This window comes from Magnolia sinica, chromosome 5 (genome assembly GCF_029962835.1).
Source record: "Magnolia sinica isolate HGM2019 chromosome 5, MsV1, whole genome shotgun sequence".
NCBI lineage: Eukaryota > Viridiplantae > Streptophyta > Magnoliopsida > Magnoliales > Magnoliaceae > Magnolia > Magnolia sinica.
Genome location: NC_080577.1, coordinates 81,795,190 through 81,813,348, shown reverse-complemented (window position 1 = coordinate 81,813,348; position 18,159 = coordinate 81,795,190). Strand labels below are relative to the sequence as shown.

Sequence of the window (18,159 nt, the reverse complement as noted above, 5' to 3'; positions counted from 1 at the left end):
GTCTCTAACATGCTGAAGTTCATGATTAAACTTAAAAATAAAACAAAAGTATGAAATAAATGTCAACAACAAACACATCGAAAGTCACATCAGATCACATTACGAAGGCCTGATGCATTGAATCATACATCTGAGAGAAAATAATTATTTAAAAATAATTATAACATTAAAAATACACATAAGTATGAAATAAATAGGTTATGAACTTATGGATTCCACGTATGGTCAACCAATGAGGCTATTTTACTAGCTGTGTTGATGCCTTGCTGCAGTGGTGTTCTCTAGCTGCTGCTATTTTATTCTCATGCAGAGATGTGAATCGATGTAGCATTTGGTGTCATGCATCTGGATGCTGCTGGTCGTCTTCTTCCTCTGCACAACTGGCCAGTTGCATCTCTGTCAGTTGCTGCTACTGCTGAGTTTGAATCCTGCTGATGATTCATGCACCCTGCTTTTATTGATGCTGGTTGCTCTGTTCCAATGTAGCTGATGGATCCTAAAAATCACAGCCAGGCCAAAAGGAATAGTGTCAAATCATGCTAAATTTACTATATATGGCCAACATGAGTCTTGGAATATTCTGATTTTCGGGGAATCGATTCATCCCATTGTGACAAATCATACAAGTAGATTGGATGGCATATAAATATCAGGGTGGAACCTGCATGCACTATTTTCCTACTTAGATTCCAAAACTTCTCTCATGGCTTAGTATCCCTATTCCAAAACAGGAAAAATAAGACAAAAACCAAAACCCAACAGTACAATTACACAAATTTCCATGCAAAAAAGAAACTAAGAACATTACAGAATTGCCAACAAGAAACACTTCATATTTCCTACATTACATATTAAGACTTGTGAAGCTGAATGAACCTTAAACACTTCATGTTGCGGAATTTAAAAAGATGATGATGATGATGCATACTCAAAGAACAAGAAGGAGAGATGTATGGACATACCTGAGGCTTGACTTCTACAATTAACTGACCACTCTTCACAGCAACTGGTGTGCAGCACAATTCAAAGCAGGAGCTTCACCTGGTTAGAAGGATCGTGCAACTAAGGGTGGCACTCCTCAGTTGCAAGGAGAATGAAGAACTCTAGGGCGCACATAATGAAGATAATGGCTATAGTCAAATATAAAAGTTAGAACTCACACTATTCCTATATTTCGACACGTGCCAACAAGTTCATGGCAAAATGCATGAACTGCATCTGGGTTCAAACATGAGAAGTTTATGCATGTACAACTTTCAACACTGCCATCATTAACCATTTTCTGCACACATCCCAGTATAACAAAATTCAAGAGTTAGATAGCAACATGAGGAAATATTCAAATGCTCCGACAAATACATGTGAAACATATTTCCTATGGCTTTGAGAATTTTAGTTTCCAATTGAGCCATTGAAAGTGCATATAGGCTTCCAAGGGCAAATGCCTACTAAAACGAGTTTGTAACTTACAATGCAGAGGTAATAGACAATTTTAGGTCTAGCCAGCAACTCACATAATATCTGTATGAAATCGAAACACGAAAATGAGCTTTGTGACATTATTATGGGATGCTCTCTCTCTCTATATATTTTTTCAATTTTTGAGAAAGGTAACATAACTTTATTAAGAAACCCCACCAAATCAAAAGCTAGGCTGGAGAAAGATAATTACTGGCTGAAAAAATATAAAAGATGAGAGGCATTTGCTGAAGATATTAGAAAAGGCTATAAACAAGATTTCATTATAGTAAAAAAAAGTAGATACTCCTACCATGGAAGAATTATCAAACTCAAAGACTTCCCGACCTCTGTAGCAATATTCACAGCACCGCCCACCTCAGCTAATAGAAAAAGGATCTCACTATCATCATCATATCTGACCTAGGATGCAAAATGAGAGTTAAAAGAAGTTGTCAAAAAACAACAGTAGATGATAGGTGCAGGCAATGCAAAACAGTAGACAGCCTAAATCACATTGCATCATGGAACGTGTCCAATTTTTCTAATCAAAGAAAGTTCAGCACAATTCAACTCATCAAAATCATTTTTCTTAGTGGAAAAATGTGAATTAGACCAAAGATGCTGACAGAATTTTCCAAAGAGAGAATTTGTAACACACAGCAAGTACAGCTGTTAATGAATTTGTAACACTCAAGCGAGTTTTGTACACAATCATCTTAAATTGTCATTCTAACAAAAAAAAAAAAAGACAGAAACAAAGAAACGAGATAATAAAAATAAAGTCCTCATTTAATAAATCTGCAATTCGAGAAACCCATGATCTTAACAAGGACCTAAATGGGAGAAAAAGCTTAAAAATCAAAACCCATCATGCAATCTGATGTTTCAGACCAAACGATCAAAAACCCAGATCACAAAACCATCAAAAATTCAAATTCTAAGAAGTAGAAAAAAAAAAAGAATTAAAAACTCAAAAGATGGCAGTAACTTGCCTCACATTCAATTTCCTCATGAATGTTTCTCCCTGTCAACAGGACGTTGACAAGCAGCCCTCAAGATGGCAGTAACTTGCCTCACATTCAATTTCCTCGAGTATCGCTACCCTTCAACTATTTGACAAACCTGACAGCATATAATCATTCATGATATTGAAAAATGAAATTTGACACATGCATGCAACAAAATAACAAATGATGATTGTAGGACAGCAGTGGCAATATACCTCCATAGGCAAGTATGTTGGTCTGTTATCACTGCCAACTTGAAGACATGGCCAGAAAATCTTGTGGAGGACAACTCTGTACTTCTCTTTGAAGTACTCAATGACAAAAGTGGTATGCCCCTGGTCATCAATGGGAAACCTAAAAGGCACCGACAATGCTCATCATTCACAATGTACAAAATGAACCATACATCAGGCACTTATATTCCATATTGACTGGGTTGGAACAAGTTACCCATACATCAAAGTTGCTTAAAGCACCATGGATGTACTTAATGAACTACAAGCACACATCATTTACTAGTGAATATAGTGAGGCGACTACCATTTGCAATGAAATTACAGCGCAAATCTAAATTACCTGCATATATCTAGCAAACACCAGAAAATCAGTATTTCCAACCAAATCCAAGATCTCATCCTCTTTTGTTCCCTGTGAAATGTGGATATTGTAGTAGCTGATTGTATATGCACTCATTTGTAATCTAATATATATGTAGGATATTATAAGCATAATATCGTGAGGCCCACCTAATTTGATATACAAATAGCTGAAACGTATGGAGGATGTGTAGAAGTGCAGACCACTATAAGGCTTTTTTTTCTTTTTTTTTTTCCGAATGTGTGAATGCTAGAGGACTATTCTCATTTACCAAATGAAGGAAAGTTAGTGGAATATACAAACAATTGATTTTGACTGTGAACGAGTATGACTTTAGGAGACAGATATTTAATTTGTGATTGTGATACTATTAGATTATATTAGGGAGGAATATAGCAATCCAAACAACCCTAAAAGTTTATTATCCATGGTACCACTATTTTTTATGGTCCCACTGTCCGATGGGGCCATGAGATGAAGAGCACTGATTGGATGATCTGCTGGGTCCCACCATGGCATCCAATCAGCAGTAAGTTTCGCACCATGGGCCGCCCATGTCAATTGTCAGCGGACTATAATTTTGTATCTCTTGCAGACTACTTTACTGGTGCTCTGAAAATAACCAGACAAAGGGGCTCTGCTCTAAATCGCCACTGATATGGCCGGTATCAACAGGATCCACGCCATTCATCTGTCGATCCCTGGATTGAATTAGGGATACCCCAAGAACAACACTAATTGAATGATCCTACCCACTGATTGTAGAAGAAAAAATTCTAACCAATGGTCAAGTTTCAATGGGAAAAGCTACTACAATTGGCAGGTAGGATAATCCATCTAAACCACTGACTGGATTGGATGACTTATGAAGTTTGCAATTATGCAGCTAGGAGAAAAGGTCCAGCCATTGACCATGATCTCACCGGTGGATGTCCCATCTACAGCGAGGCCTGGCAAATGAACAGTCTGGATTCCACATACACATCCAACATGTCCCACTATCAAGTAAAAGATTCTAAAATTTACCGGAGCAATGCATCCTCCAACGCCCATCCCTTCAAAATTTTGATGAAAAGCTAAGGCAGCAACCAACGGTTTGATCGTGCACTTGTTCTGCGACATACACTACACCAAAATCGCCAAACTGGTATGGTTGGATTTTGGTTCAAAAACGGCTTTAAGCCGTTCCCGATTTGAAACGGTATTCATCCACACTGGAATAATTGCTGCTGTACGTTGTTACTTTCACTTTTTTGTCGGTGTGTCTTGATTGAGTGTTGGATATTCTTATTTCTTAGTATTAGCTTATTATATTATTTTGAAACAGATGGACGGATTGGATTCTATTAGAACCCTCTAAGTGGACCCCACATGGCCCGAGGTCACATTTATGTAAATTTGTTGCAGACTACTGGATTATTTTCATTGCCAAAACGCCCTAATCCCTCCCGAACGCCCAAAACGCGAGCTCCCTCTCCCTCTCTTTCGATCTCCCTCTCCCGATCTCAACCATCTCTCTCGATCTCCCTCTCCCTCTCTCAATCTCCCTCTCTTTCAATCTCCCTCTCCCGATCTCAACCCTCTCTCTCGATCTCCCTCTCTTTCGATCTCAACCGTCTCTCTTGATCTCCCTCTCCCGGCAACATCGACCATCCCACGACAGTCCCCACACATGGAGTGCTTGTTGATCTGGATCGTAGAGTCTCATCCGCTGGATGTTGTTAGATTTATGAAGTTGAATTACATCAGGTTTTGAAGGTAAGTTATCACCCTGCATTCCGTAACATATGCCAATGGATTGTGCACCGACATTATAGTATAAGAAATCAAAGTCAAGATGCCTTCTGGTAAATGAGGACCGTTGATGGTCTATATGGTGATGAATTCTCTGATCAGAGATCCTCACTGTCCATATATGTGGGCCATCAATGAGATTTTCACAACATTAATGGACTATATGGATGAAGATGCTCTTGGATCAATGAGGTTTTCACCTTACGGGCCGTTAATGGTAGGGGCGTGCTGAATGAATGGTCCGGATATGGTACCAGGGGGCAGAATGGATAAGCTTCTTTTGAATTTACTACCAAGAAAATCAACAATTTAAGCTTTTTATTTTATTTATTTATTATATATTAAGGTGAACTATGGTGGTATCAGGAAAATGTGGGGCTGAGTGATATGTTCAAGGAATCCAACCCATCTATGAGACACGTCACTTCAGATCACCTCTATGATCCAAAATTAATGTGGCCACATCAAAGGAAATGAGCAGGAAGAGAACGCCCACCCTTGAATTTCACAGCGGCCCACCTCCATCATATGATAGCCTGAATTTTGGCCAGACCCTTCATTAGATGGATTGGATGAAGGATTTGAACAGTCAGATCGACCTTTACATGTCAGCTCATAATTTAGCTAATTTGGCTTATAATGCCACTAGTATGTCACAGAGCCTATTTTGGATGTATATTTTAAAACCTAATATGATCTGCTGCATATTTTATGAATGCACCTGCATCTAGGTACTTTGCCTTTTGGTTTGCAGTACCCCAATTCTTCTAGTCTTCATATTGTTTCATAAGCAGCTTATGGTTGTGCCGTTTCTGCAAGTCATGTTTTTGAGATTTGCTAGTTAACCTTGCAAGTGATAGCATGTGGATCTAACCATAGAGCAATGAAGAAGCATATGATCCATAGTACCCATCAATCTGAAACAAGATGCACATGTTAGGAAATGCTTGTTGGTACTTCCTGAGATTCCCGAGAGCAAGGATTTTATTCTCTGTAGCCAGCCATGCAAAAGATTGAACTCCAAATAGTGTGAGGCTCTGGCAAAATCTAGCACAGCGAGTCTTGGTCCTATCACAAGAAAAAAATCGTCTGAGAGAACTCAATCCCAATTCCTTGCTTGTCAACTATCACTTTTGACATTTTAGTGTAAGAACATCCCACTGTGAAACTTTGTAAGCTGCTCATGCATGAGCATGGCTACAATTTGTAGTGGGATGCTTAGGGTATATTGGGTTTTGCCAGAGAATATCAAAGAGTTGTTTGAGATAATGCCTACTAGTTGTGGCATAAAGGACCAAATCCTTTTTCAAGATGTCATGTGGGATGTTAACAAGTTAGCATATTAATCTTGCCAAGAGGTGTCCACGAGCTCTACTTGTACAGGGCATTCCCTGCCGTTGCCTTCATGCATCCTTTCCTTTCAATGTAGTTATGCATCCAAAATTCTGTACTGTGAAATCATCCATCCGCATGCATGATGCGTGCATTGGCATCCATGTCTGACATTGATATTCTGAAGAACATGACATAAGCACATAATGGATTATTGTTTCTTCTACTTCTGAAGGTCTCCTGTATTTCTGGTATCATTTTTATTTCTGTCCTCGTAATACATTATGTGACTTTTCAAAAATAAAAATAAAAAATTAATGCATTATATCAGGTCAGCTTATGAAACTTCAGATTCCATGACTGCAGCTGCATCCCATGTAGCCAACCATATTATATAGTGTGTTTACTTACCCTTTCAAAAAGAATATAGGCTAATTAGTAAGAGCAGTTCTATTTATTTTTATTTGATACTTGTTTGAGACTTGATATCACACAGATGGTTGGGAAGAGAATGCATTAACAGGTTGTGATACTTGTTTGAGACTTGATATCACACAGTTCTATTTATTATATAGTGTGTTTACTTACCCTTTCAAAAAGAATATAGGCTAATTACTTACCCTTTCAAAAAGAATATAGGCTAATTATGTTGTTTATCTATTGATCGTTTGGCCTGAAACATCAGATTGCTTGATGGGTTTTGATTTTGGTGTGTTGTTATTATGGTTTTTCTGTCTTTATTAATAGCTTTTGTTTCTATGATCTTTAATAAATCTGCAGATTATTGAATCTCTGATAAATGGGGTGGATTTATCTAAAGAGGAGGCAGAAGCTTCTCTTGATTTTTTACTGAGTGAAGCTAATGAAGTTTTGATCAGTGCTTTACTTGTTCTTTTGAGAGCCAAAGGAGAGTCATTCGAAGAAGTGAGTGGAATTCCTTTCTGTTCTTGGATTTGCAGCTCGTGATTTCGGTTTTATCCTCTCAGGCATAAAGAGGGCTTCGAGTCTTACAAGACAGGAGAGATTAGTACAGACATTGTCCTGAATGTGTCCAATCTGATGAAGGATATTCGCATTTGCATGGTATCAGACAATGACTTCTCCGAGGTAAATGTTGTCACCAATTGCTTATGTTTTAAAGATAGTGGCAAGCATACTCAACAGTTGATCTCAATTTTCATAAGCTACCAAATTAATTGACTTGGAATTCAGCTAGAGCAACTCAGTTTAGTTGATTCCGAGTATGAAATCAAATTGCATTTCTGTAGAATTTCTTATGCGTTGGTTGACTGGCCAATTTCTTCATCATGTTGTGGGTTTTTATGCCTGCTATCAGTATATGTTTGCAGATTGTTATTGATCTTTTGTACTTGACGACATTAGGTCGTAGAATCTATCTGTGATAAATCACTAGAAGTAGTACATATCAATGCCCATGCCAGCACCATCTCTTAGAATTGTTCTTTGTTGCATGTTTGTGGTCACAGGAAGAATGTGAGGATCTACATTACAGAATGAAAGAAGGCCATCTTAAAAGAATGGAAGACAGCTGTTTCTGCTCACACCACTGCCGAGATTGAAAGTACTATCATCAAGGCTTCCTGGCTCATCTAGATCAGTATTAGAAAAAGTTCCTAACATGGACGCCTCCTGTCGTACACGTATTAAACTAATTGTATATACATTTACCATTAGCTCTAATATTAATCTAGTGGAAGAAAAGAGCTATTCAACAGGTGAGAAATTGCTATTTTGATGCAGGGAGCGGATAAAAGATCTTAAGCCTCTGAAACAGGGGATGCCCAATAAAGTTGAAGAGCGCCCTCGTTCTTCTTCTTTGTAACCTTTATAACTATAAACTGTTTTATTTCGAGTTGTATGGCTTCTTTGATATCTATTTTATTTAGTGATTGAGAATCCATTGAAGGTTTTTTCATTTATCCTTAAGTGCATTTTAGAAGTCCCACCGCTGCAGGTTTGCAACCCCGAAGAGTGGGCTCTACTCCTTCCTATAGCTTTAATTTTAGATGCAATGACAGCTGATGTGTTTCATTTGTATGATCACTACACCAAAATCGATTATTATTGCCAATACAATCTATTTTTTATGAGATAGCATGATCACTCCCAATGGATGGTTCGCCACACAAAAAAGGATATGCCTGTCCATGAGCATGCACATGCACCTCGGTTAATACTAGTCTAATCTCTCATGTTTGTTTTTCATTGGAGATGTCCATAAATTTCCCAAATTGCACCACAGTTAAAGCAGGAAAAAAAAAAACAAACTAAAAGCTTGGCAAAGAAATGCCCTACAATTGCAATAATTCTCTACCAAAGGATTCCTAGCTTAGCCAGTTATGAACTTTGAGACTTGCTAAATCCAAATCCAACGCAAATCCATGTATTTAAAAATTTATGGATTTAGAAAATTCATAATCTCATTTCTTTAATTCCAAACAGGTAAAGAAATGATGCAATGGTCTAGCATTATGTGGTGCTCTTGAACATGTGGAGAGTTTGATCAAACAATCTGGAAAATCCATTTGATGTAGCCAACTCCAGTGGGGTGATTATAACCATTCAATTATAGCCACCTCCAGTGGGGTGATTATAACCATTCAATTATAGCCAACTCCAGTTATATAGCTGAAAAGGGCAGAGTCTGGAACTTTCTATTTCTATTTTTATGGGCAACTGTGGTTATGGGTTTTAGGACTGGTTTGTAGGCTGAAGGGAGCAGATTGAGGACATTTTTTGGACTGGGTTAGATCTGAAATGAATGGGCATGTTTGGTTGAAATGAGCTGGTTTATAGGTTAAGCATGGGAAGATGAAGAGCGTTACTGGACAGGTTTGAGGACTGGACTGTGGAATTGAGCTTTGAGTGTTTGGTTGATTTGGGTATTCTGGTGTTTTATATAAACCATGCCAAGATATTTAGGGATTAGATTTGATGATGGGATGTGCCTGATTATTTGTGTAAACAGGGGCTGTGTATGTGGATTTTAGGGACTGTTTTCAGGGCCTGTTGAGTGTGGACTGTGGGATTAGTTGTCAATTTGCAGGCTACCAATCAGACATTTGAGATTGTTCTGTGGATGAGGTCTTTTTGGTCATGGCCCATCCACAATGGGTACAGTTGCTGAGTTGAAGATCATGTTTTGGCTAGGAAAGATGATTTGTAGATTTCATCTTTAGGGGTCATTTGGCTGCATGGGAAAGATGATTTGTAGAATTCATCTTTAGGGTTCATTTGGCTGCATGGGACAGACGATTTGTAGAATTCATCTTCATAAATTAGCTTGTTTCTCATGATTCATGGAAATGCCTGGAAACACTCCCTGGAAAGGCCCTCCGGCAAGAATTCATCTTCATAAATATTGCTCCTGATGGCTTGCTATAAGACTTCAACTAGTTTTTTTTTTTTTGTTTTTTTTGAAAGATTTTGTGGTGGATTTTGAACTCTTCACAAACCCTATGAAGATTCCCTTATATTGCAGCTAGAAGACCCAAAGGATCAGAACCTTCCAAGCAAATGTAAGGCTTATATTGCTACAATTATTCTTATTCATAATTCTCAAGGGATCATACAGAATCAGCAAATGCATATGGTGTGATATTTGCAAATGGCATTGATTTTACATAGTCATGAACTGATTGTTTTAATCCATTTTCTCTGTTTTTGTATTTATTTTTTTTTTGTTCTTCTTCATGTCAGGATTATTCCATTTTCTATCCCTTTAATTACTAATGCATGATTTGGGTTTTCTTTATAATGTGTAAGATTTTCTTTTGAGTTCCTTATTCAATTAATCTGCTTAATATGTTTTGTTTTTCTGTTTTTTTTTTTTTTTTTTTTTTGGAAATACAATTAATTTTAATCTGGAAATTATAGCAAATGGACCAATAAAACCTGCAAGTAATCTAAGGGATTTGTGTCTTTGTGGCAATCAGTCCATTGTAACGCTTCCTGCAGTAAGATTCATGGCACAAGAGTCAACTTCATCTGTCAATTTCCTGTTTTATTTTTTCCTTTTTTTTTTCTACAGGTACTCCTATGAACATTTCTATGTGATGGATCACCTGGCAGGTTGGCATATGCCTGCAAAAATCAGGAGAAAGCCACATGTGTCAAATTCTTTTTGTAAAGTGGTGGATCACTTGGCAGGTTGGCATATGCCTGCTGTTATGGTTCTTGGAGCAAGCATGCCTTTGTGGCTTGCAAAACTTCTCTCAGATCACGGAAAAAGAACCTTTGCTTGCTATCAGAATGGACTTCCACAATTATTATTATTATTATTTATTTATTTATTTTGGTTTCTCCCTAACAATGACCATGATATTGCTGATTTTTCTATTCAAAATATGTATGTTTTTTTTTTTTTGTTTTTGGGCGCAGTAATGATGACAATGTCCCTTTTGTCATTCAGAATTACTGATTGACCACCATGCATGCGATAGTGTGTTGGCTATGGTTCTTTTATTTTGCACAAAAAGCTTCTGTCTAGTATTGCAGTGTCCTCAATTTCAGCTTTGCATATATCAGCTTAGTCACCCTGATCATCTCTGCACAGCTATACTGCAAGCGAACTAGACATACGTTCGGATAAAACTCATGAAGAGCGCGCTCTTCTTGTAGAATCTAGAAGGGAGTTCTGCTTTCCATATTCTATTTTACATCTTAGGGAGAGCCTTCTTAAGGGGGTTTTTTTTTTTTTTTTTCTTTCTTTCTTTAGTAAAAACCTCCGAAGGATGTATTCTGGTTAATTTGCTAATTTGCTTTTGTGGAATTCTTTTGCTATGTTTTTATTATTTTGAAATTCAAATGCTCTCTCACACACATTTGCATTTTTGGATATTAGCATGCATTGATGTTTTTCTAGATTTTTTCCTGCTCAGCAATCTTATCCAATTGTACAAGTAGCGGTGGGCATGGCATTGTTCTTCTTGATTTGTAGATGAGGGGTTATGGACATAAATCATCTTTTATTGAAAGTAATTCTCTTTCATGGTAAGGGACCTTTCTTGTTTCAAAGTTTGTTGATGTTTGCTTTTGTCATGAAATGCCTTGTATAAATTAGCTTATGTTTTTCTTTGGATTAATCTTTCTTTTGATGGAATGCAATAAATTTCTATTAATTTATTTTCCCTCACCCTAAATTTTGTGTTTATCAGGGTTTCAAATTGTTCTTAAAATTCCATCCTAAAATTTGACCGTTGGCAACATTAATAAGCATTCAAAACCATTTCTAAAATTGTGCCCAAAATGTGACTGTTGGCACCAGAACGGTTTAAAACCGTTACTAAAATTCCGGTACCCAAAACGGTTCTGAACCGTTCCTGATTTTCTGCAACGCCTCATTTTGGAATGGTATTAAACCGTTCCTGAAGCATTTAGGAACGGTTTAAAACCGTTCCTAAATGACGATTATGGCATAGTGATAGTGTAACACCGCTGATGATTGAATGGAAGATGATCCCGATTTCCAAAACTTGTGTACCAACCGTTGCTTTGACTTGGCCAACTCATCAGCCCATTGAGGATCATGGCAGTCGATCATGACCGCTGATCCCAGGGCCTCGGCCTTCTTGGCTTCATTGGAAGAGTCATCAGATCCGATAGGCGTGTAGTGAGAATCCCCAACAGCATGGGAACTAGTGGCGAGATCAACCAGACAACACCTTGAGGATCATTGACAACATCTGCTGCATTATCTCCACTGACGATCCTCAGTGGCACGGAAGAATCTCCCTTTGGCTTCGTAGACCCTAAATTCAGAGATTTTCTAGTAAAAAATTGAGACTTGATCCTCTCAAAGAACCCTAGATCCTTCTCCACCAAGGATTTTCCCTTTGAATCGATCCTTAGAAAGTCCTACATCAAGAGGGAGAGATCTCGCGAGAGGGCCGGGAGGGTTGGGAGTAAGAGGATTGGGGCTGGAATTAGGGATGTATTGGTTTTGGAATGGTAGAAAACAATTTCACATTTGGCACGGTTTTGAGCCGTTCAGAACCAAAGAAGTATCCGTTCCGAAATAGCTTTTTTGGTGTAGTGTACATTAGCCAAAGAATCCAGTTTTGCATGGAAATTTCAGACTTCTAGGCCTGAAATATCCATTTTGATCACTTCCAGTCATGAAAATTCACAAGCACTTGAAATATCCAGGCCACAGTTGCAAGAAATCAGCATACCAATTCAAAAATCTAAAAAGAACTTTAATGGGGAAAAAAGATTGTGAAACTAAAATAAATATTGAAGAATTTAACTGAATAATTTTCTTTGACATGAAAATTTCATTCTATAATAAAATGGATTAGATTGGATGAAGAAGTTGGTGATTTATAAATAACATGATCCATGGTGACTGCCATTTTCAGCGAGTATCAAATGCAATCATCAAATATTTGTTGACTAAAAATTCTGAAATCATTACAAACAAATACCACCAGTGGTGAAACAAAATGGTTTTCGAAACAACCAATGATTTTTATTTTAAAAAAAAATAAAATAGAAAGACTAAGTGAATCATGCTTTTCACAGTAGGATGGCACAATCATATATATTTCAACTCAAATCCATCAGATCTCAAACCCACAAATAGGACGATTGATTATTCTTAAATCCAAATAAAGGGCCCAAGATCCATACACTAAATCCTTAAACCATATAAAAATCAAGGGTGGACATCTCTCTCCCAACTCTTTTCTTTGTTGTGGCCCACTTTAGTGACATCTTAGACTGATTTTTTTGGTCCCGGGGATACATGCGGATTGTACATGGAACGCAGCGTGGATTTCACTAGCATACACATCACGGTGCGGCCCTATTTATTATTTTTTTTTGAAAGAGAATTTCTAGTCTGACCTGCTGGACTATACTTTAAGATACATCAAGTAGATTACTTCCCGCCTGTTAAGTGTTGGTGAAATGGACTTTTCCTAACAGCTTGGCCCCACCGTGAAGTTCACCTAGCGATAAAATATCCTATCCACTCTACTAAGTGATCCACAACATAGAAAACAGTGTATAGCCATTTATAAATAACATAATATAAGTGTGGCCACTTGATGCGTGGATAGGGATGATTCTTATTTAAACTCTCCTTTACAGTCCTTTAGGGTGAGGTCATTCTGTTGGATGGGTTGGATGTGTCCCATGCACATAATAACATAGAAGCTATCCGTTAGGTTCCAAATCCACTCCGTTAAATCCATGGTCTAAATCCACTCCGTTAAGCCAAAGTCCAGAAAACTAAGTTGAAGTATAATTAAAGTGGGGCACACCAAAGGGACCTGCCCATCTTGATTATATAAAATCGACTTAAGGCATTAGATGCCACACCAAAATTTAAACAGTATAATACAGAAAAATGTATTAGGCTGATATTTAAGTCCGGGGTCTAACACAGAATGCAGATGGTGGTTGAGTTGGATTCACACGAACACGGAGGGAACCACCAGATCTAGGACCATTTCCTTCCCACCTCACCAATTTTTAGTGGGACGTACTTGACAAAATTGCCCCTGCAAATAGTTATTGGCTGGGCCGGGCTGGGTTGTATACAGTCCAGGCCCGCCCTGATAAACATTATGATATTTGGATTATTACTCCGAAATAGTGAGATGGACAATTTAGTTGGTTTTATTTCGGTTGTTATATTCCACGTGTACAATTCTAGGTGCATGTGTATCAAGGACCGTTTTCAGCCAAGTATCATATATGTCATAGTTTACTTGGAACGCGGATTAACTACTAAAGCCTTTCGCAGGAAGTTCCTGTGATGGAATGCTAGGTGTGTCCTGCATGGATGTTTCTAAGAAATCCACTCTGTCCATCCATTTTTTCAAGTCATTTTAGATCAAAAGATCAAAACTCAGGTGCATCCAAAACTCAAGCTGGCAATACCAGAGGAAACTGTGGATATTAAGTGACCACCATTGAAACATTTGTTATCGCTACACAAGTTTGGTATCAGAATGATTTGTTTTTTTCACTTCATCCCAATGGGAATAACCTTATAAATGGTTTGGATGGCTTATAAACATCAAGGTAGAGCCCAGCACCATTTCAACGGTAGGAAACTCTTTCCTAAGTTCTCTCTCGTATAGTCGGCTTGAGTCTTGGATCACCTGAATTTTTTATCTCATGTTCTAAAATGATCTGAAAAAACAGATGGACGAAGTGAATTTCTCAGAAACATCATAGTGGCCCCACCTGTCATCCCACCGCTGGAAGTTACTGGGAAGGGCTTTCGCAATAAATCCGCATCCGTTTCTTTCCTTCTTAAGGCAATGCCCGGCTCCCATTCAAATCTCTTCGACCAAACGCACCGTTAATGTCCAAGCAAAATGCCTCGAAATAATTCAAATGTCATCCCAGCGTAGGAACAGAAGGGCTTTCGCAATAAATCCGCGTCCGTTTCCTTCGTGGTTAAGGCAATGCCCGGCTCCCATTCAAATCTCTCCGACCAAACGCACCGTTAATGTCCAAGCAAAATGCCCCGAAAAAATTCAAATGTCTCTCTCTCATTCCACTTCTCTCGCCGGGCACCCCCTCTCCCTTTCTCGGTCGATCTCAAAACGTCCTCTTTCCCCAACGTTCCTCTCTCTCTCTCTCTCTCTCTCTCTCTCTCTCTCTCTCTCTCTCTCTCTCTAATTATTAGCCTTTGAATATAACTTGGCTTGAATCAACAAAATGGTCCGAAGCATTTGAAAGGTTTGGATCACTAAAAATAAGCCAAATCATATGAGCAGCTTGGAAAATCAATAAGGCTCAATGCAACGAAAGTTTTGGATCAATGAAAATCAGTCCAAATATATATGATTGGTTTAGATCATTGAAAATCAACCCAAATATACCATCAATTGGATTACTAAACATCAGCCTTCAAATATAACTTGTCCTGAATCAACGAAATGCCCTGAAGCATATAAAGGATTTGGATCAGTAGGCATAGGCCAAATCAAATGAATGGATTGGAAGATCGAATAGGGCTCGGTCAAATGAATGGTTTGGATCAATGAAAATCAGCCCAAATATGTATAATGATTGGTTTAGATAATTGAAAATCAACCTATATATATATATATATATATATATATATATATATATATATATATATATAATAGAATGGGTCACTACATTGAGGGCAAGTAACAAAGCAGGTTTAGATTAGCCTTCAAATATCACTTCACTAGGACCCACGAAAACTACCCAAATCATATGAAGAGTTTAGATCTCTAAATGTAAGCTTAATCGTGAGAATGACTTGAAACATCAAATAGAGGCCCGATCATATAAAGATATTCACAAATGAAAATCAGCCAAATCATACCAACAAGATCAAATATGGCTCAATCGAACGAATGGTTTGGATCAATGAAAATCAGCCCAAATATATATATGATTGGTTTATATCATTGAAAATCAACCCAAATATATCGTCAATTGGATTACTAAACATCAGCCTTCGAATATCTTGGTTTGAATCAACGAAGTGGCCCGAAGTATATAAAGGGTTTGGATCTGTAAACATAGGACAAAACATATGAATGCCTTGGATGATCGAATAGGGCTCAATCAAGCAAATGGTTTGGATCAATGAAAATCAGAGCAAATATATACAATGATTGGTATAGATCATTGAATATCAACCCAAATATATCATCAATAGGATGGATCACTACATAGGAGGCAAGTAACAAAGTATCAGCCTTCAAATATCACTTTGCTAGGACCCATGAAAATTACCCAAATCATAATAAAAGCTTAGATCTCTAAATATATGCCTAATCATGTAAATGGCTTGAAACATCAAATATTGGGCCGATCATATGAAGATATGCACAAATGAAAATCAGCCCAATCATACCGATAAGATCAAATAGGGCTCAATCAAACGAATGGTTTGGATCAATGAAAATCAGCCCAAATATATACGATTAATTTATATCATTAAAAATCAACCCAAATATATTGTCAATTGGATTACTAAACATTAGCCTGCGAATATAAGTTGGCTTAAATTAGCGAAATGGACGGAAGCATATAAAGGGTTTGGATCTGTAAACTTAGGCCAAATCATATGAATGCCTTCGAAGATCGAATAGGGCTCAATCAAATGAATGGTTTGGATCAATGAAAATCAACCCAAACATATACGATTCGTTTAGATGATTGAAAATCAGCCCAAATGTATTGTCAATAGGATGGATCACTACATAGGGGGCAAGTAACAAGCATGGTTAGATCAGCCTTCAAATATCACTTGGCTAGGACCGATGAAAATTACCCAAATCATGTAACTTAGATCTCTAAATATAGGCCTAATCATGTGAACGGCTTGAAACATCAAATAGAGGCCCGACCCAAATATATCATCAATTGGATTACAAATTATCAGCCTTCGAATATAACTTGGCTTGAATTAACAAAAAGGCCCAAAGCATTTGAAGGGTTTGGATTACTAAACATAGGCTAAATCATATGAGTTGCTGGGAAAATTGAATGAGGCTCAATCCAAAAAATGTTTTGGATCAACGAAAATCAACCCAAATATATATGATTGGTTTAAATAATTGAAAATCAACCCAAATATATCATCAATTGGATTACTAAACATCAACCTTCAAATATAATTTGTCCTGAATCAACAAAATGGCCAGAAGCATATATAGGATTTGGATCAGTAGGCATAGGCCAAATCAAGTGAATGGATTGGAAGATCGAATAGGGCTCAATCAAACGAATGATTTGGATCAATGAAAATCAGCACAAATATGTATAATTATTGGTTCAGATTATTGAAAATCAACTCAAATATATATTCAATAGAATGGACCACTAGACTCACATTATACCAAAATCGTCATTTAGGAACGGTTTTAAACCGTTCCTTAAATGCTTCAGGAACGGTTTAAAACCGTTCCTAAATGAGGAGTCGCAGAAAAACTGGGTACCGTTTCAAATTTTAGAAACGAAATGTTAGGAACGGTTTTAAGCCGTTCTAGTACCACTGGTCACATTTTCGGAATGAAATTTTAGGAACGGTTTTAAACCATTCTAGTACCAACAGTCACATTTTAAGGTTGCAGCTTCTAAAACATTTTGATGCATTTAAGAAGAAAAACTGACAGAGATGTTATAGATGGATTTATTTATTTATTTTAAATTTGAATTTTTTTTTTGAAAATGCAAAACCCTAATCTTATTATAAGAAAGAACCCTTTCTACACCCAAACAGTCGTTTACTCCCTTCTCAAAGACAAAAGTGTAAAAAGATCACAAGACTCTAAACCCAAAGTCATAAACCCTAATTTCTTAGGACACCATCATCCCAACCGTCCATCTCAATAGAGCTGACCGCAATCAGCGATCACAACCGGCTTCGAGGTCCTCCCAGATGAGGACCCCAGCTTCTCAATCACCTTTACGATATCCATACCCTCAACGACCTGACTGAACACGACGTGCTTCCCATTGAGCCACTCCGTCTTGGCCGTACAGATGAAGAACTGGGAGCCGTTCGTTCCCAGTCCGGCGTTGGCCATGGATAGGATCCCGGGGCCGGTGTGCTTCTTGATGAAATTCTCGTCGGCGAACTTGGAGCCGTAGATCGACTCGCCGCCGGTGCCGTTTCCGACAGTGAAATCGCCGCCCTGGCACATGAAATTCGGAATGACTCGGTGAAAGCTTGAGCCCTTGTAGTGGAGGGGCTTGCCGGAACGCCCTGTGCCCTTCTTGGCGGTGTAGAGGGCCTGGAAGTTCTTAGCCGTCCGTGGGGTTGTGTCTGCGTAGAGCTCCATCACAATCCGGCAGGCAGGGGCCCCACTGACGGTCATGTTGAAGAAGACCTTGGGGTTTGGCATGGCTCAGTGTCGGATCAGGTGCTTTCGATTCAGTGACTTGCTGGAGGATGGGAATTTGAATTTATTACAAGAAAAGAAATGATAAAAAGATGTGATCT

General features: G+C 38.0%; 1 protein-coding gene and 1 long non-coding RNA gene across 3 annotated transcripts; both read right to left on the bottom strand.

Annotated features, from left to right (window-relative positions):
* Positions 1 to 2,268: 2,268 nt before the first annotated feature.
* On the bottom strand, positions 2,269 to 4,189 carry LOC131247368 (uncharacterized). 2 transcript variants are annotated; one of them, XR_009171683.1, is made up of 3 exons: positions 4,092 to 4,189; positions 2,684 to 2,822; positions 2,269 to 2,583 (listed from the first exon to the last, which is right to left on the bottom strand). It is a non-coding gene; the product is annotated as an uncharacterized LOC131247368 (long non-coding RNA). The 2 variants fall into 2 exon arrangements; XR_009171682.1 differs by lacking the exon at positions 4,092 to 4,189 and adding an exon at positions 3,045 to 4,085.
* A 13,166-nt stretch (positions 4,190 to 17,355) lies between these two features.
* Positions 17,356 to 18,106, bottom strand: LOC131246198 (peptidyl-prolyl cis-trans isomerase-like). The gene has a single exon (XM_058246106.1). The coding sequence runs from the start codon at positions 18,059 to 18,061 to the stop codon at positions 17,543 to 17,545; it is 519 nt and encodes a 172-aa protein (XP_058102089.1). The 5' UTR covers positions 18,062 to 18,106; the 3' UTR covers positions 17,356 to 17,542.
* Between the last annotated feature and the right edge of the window lie 53 nt (positions 18,107 to 18,159).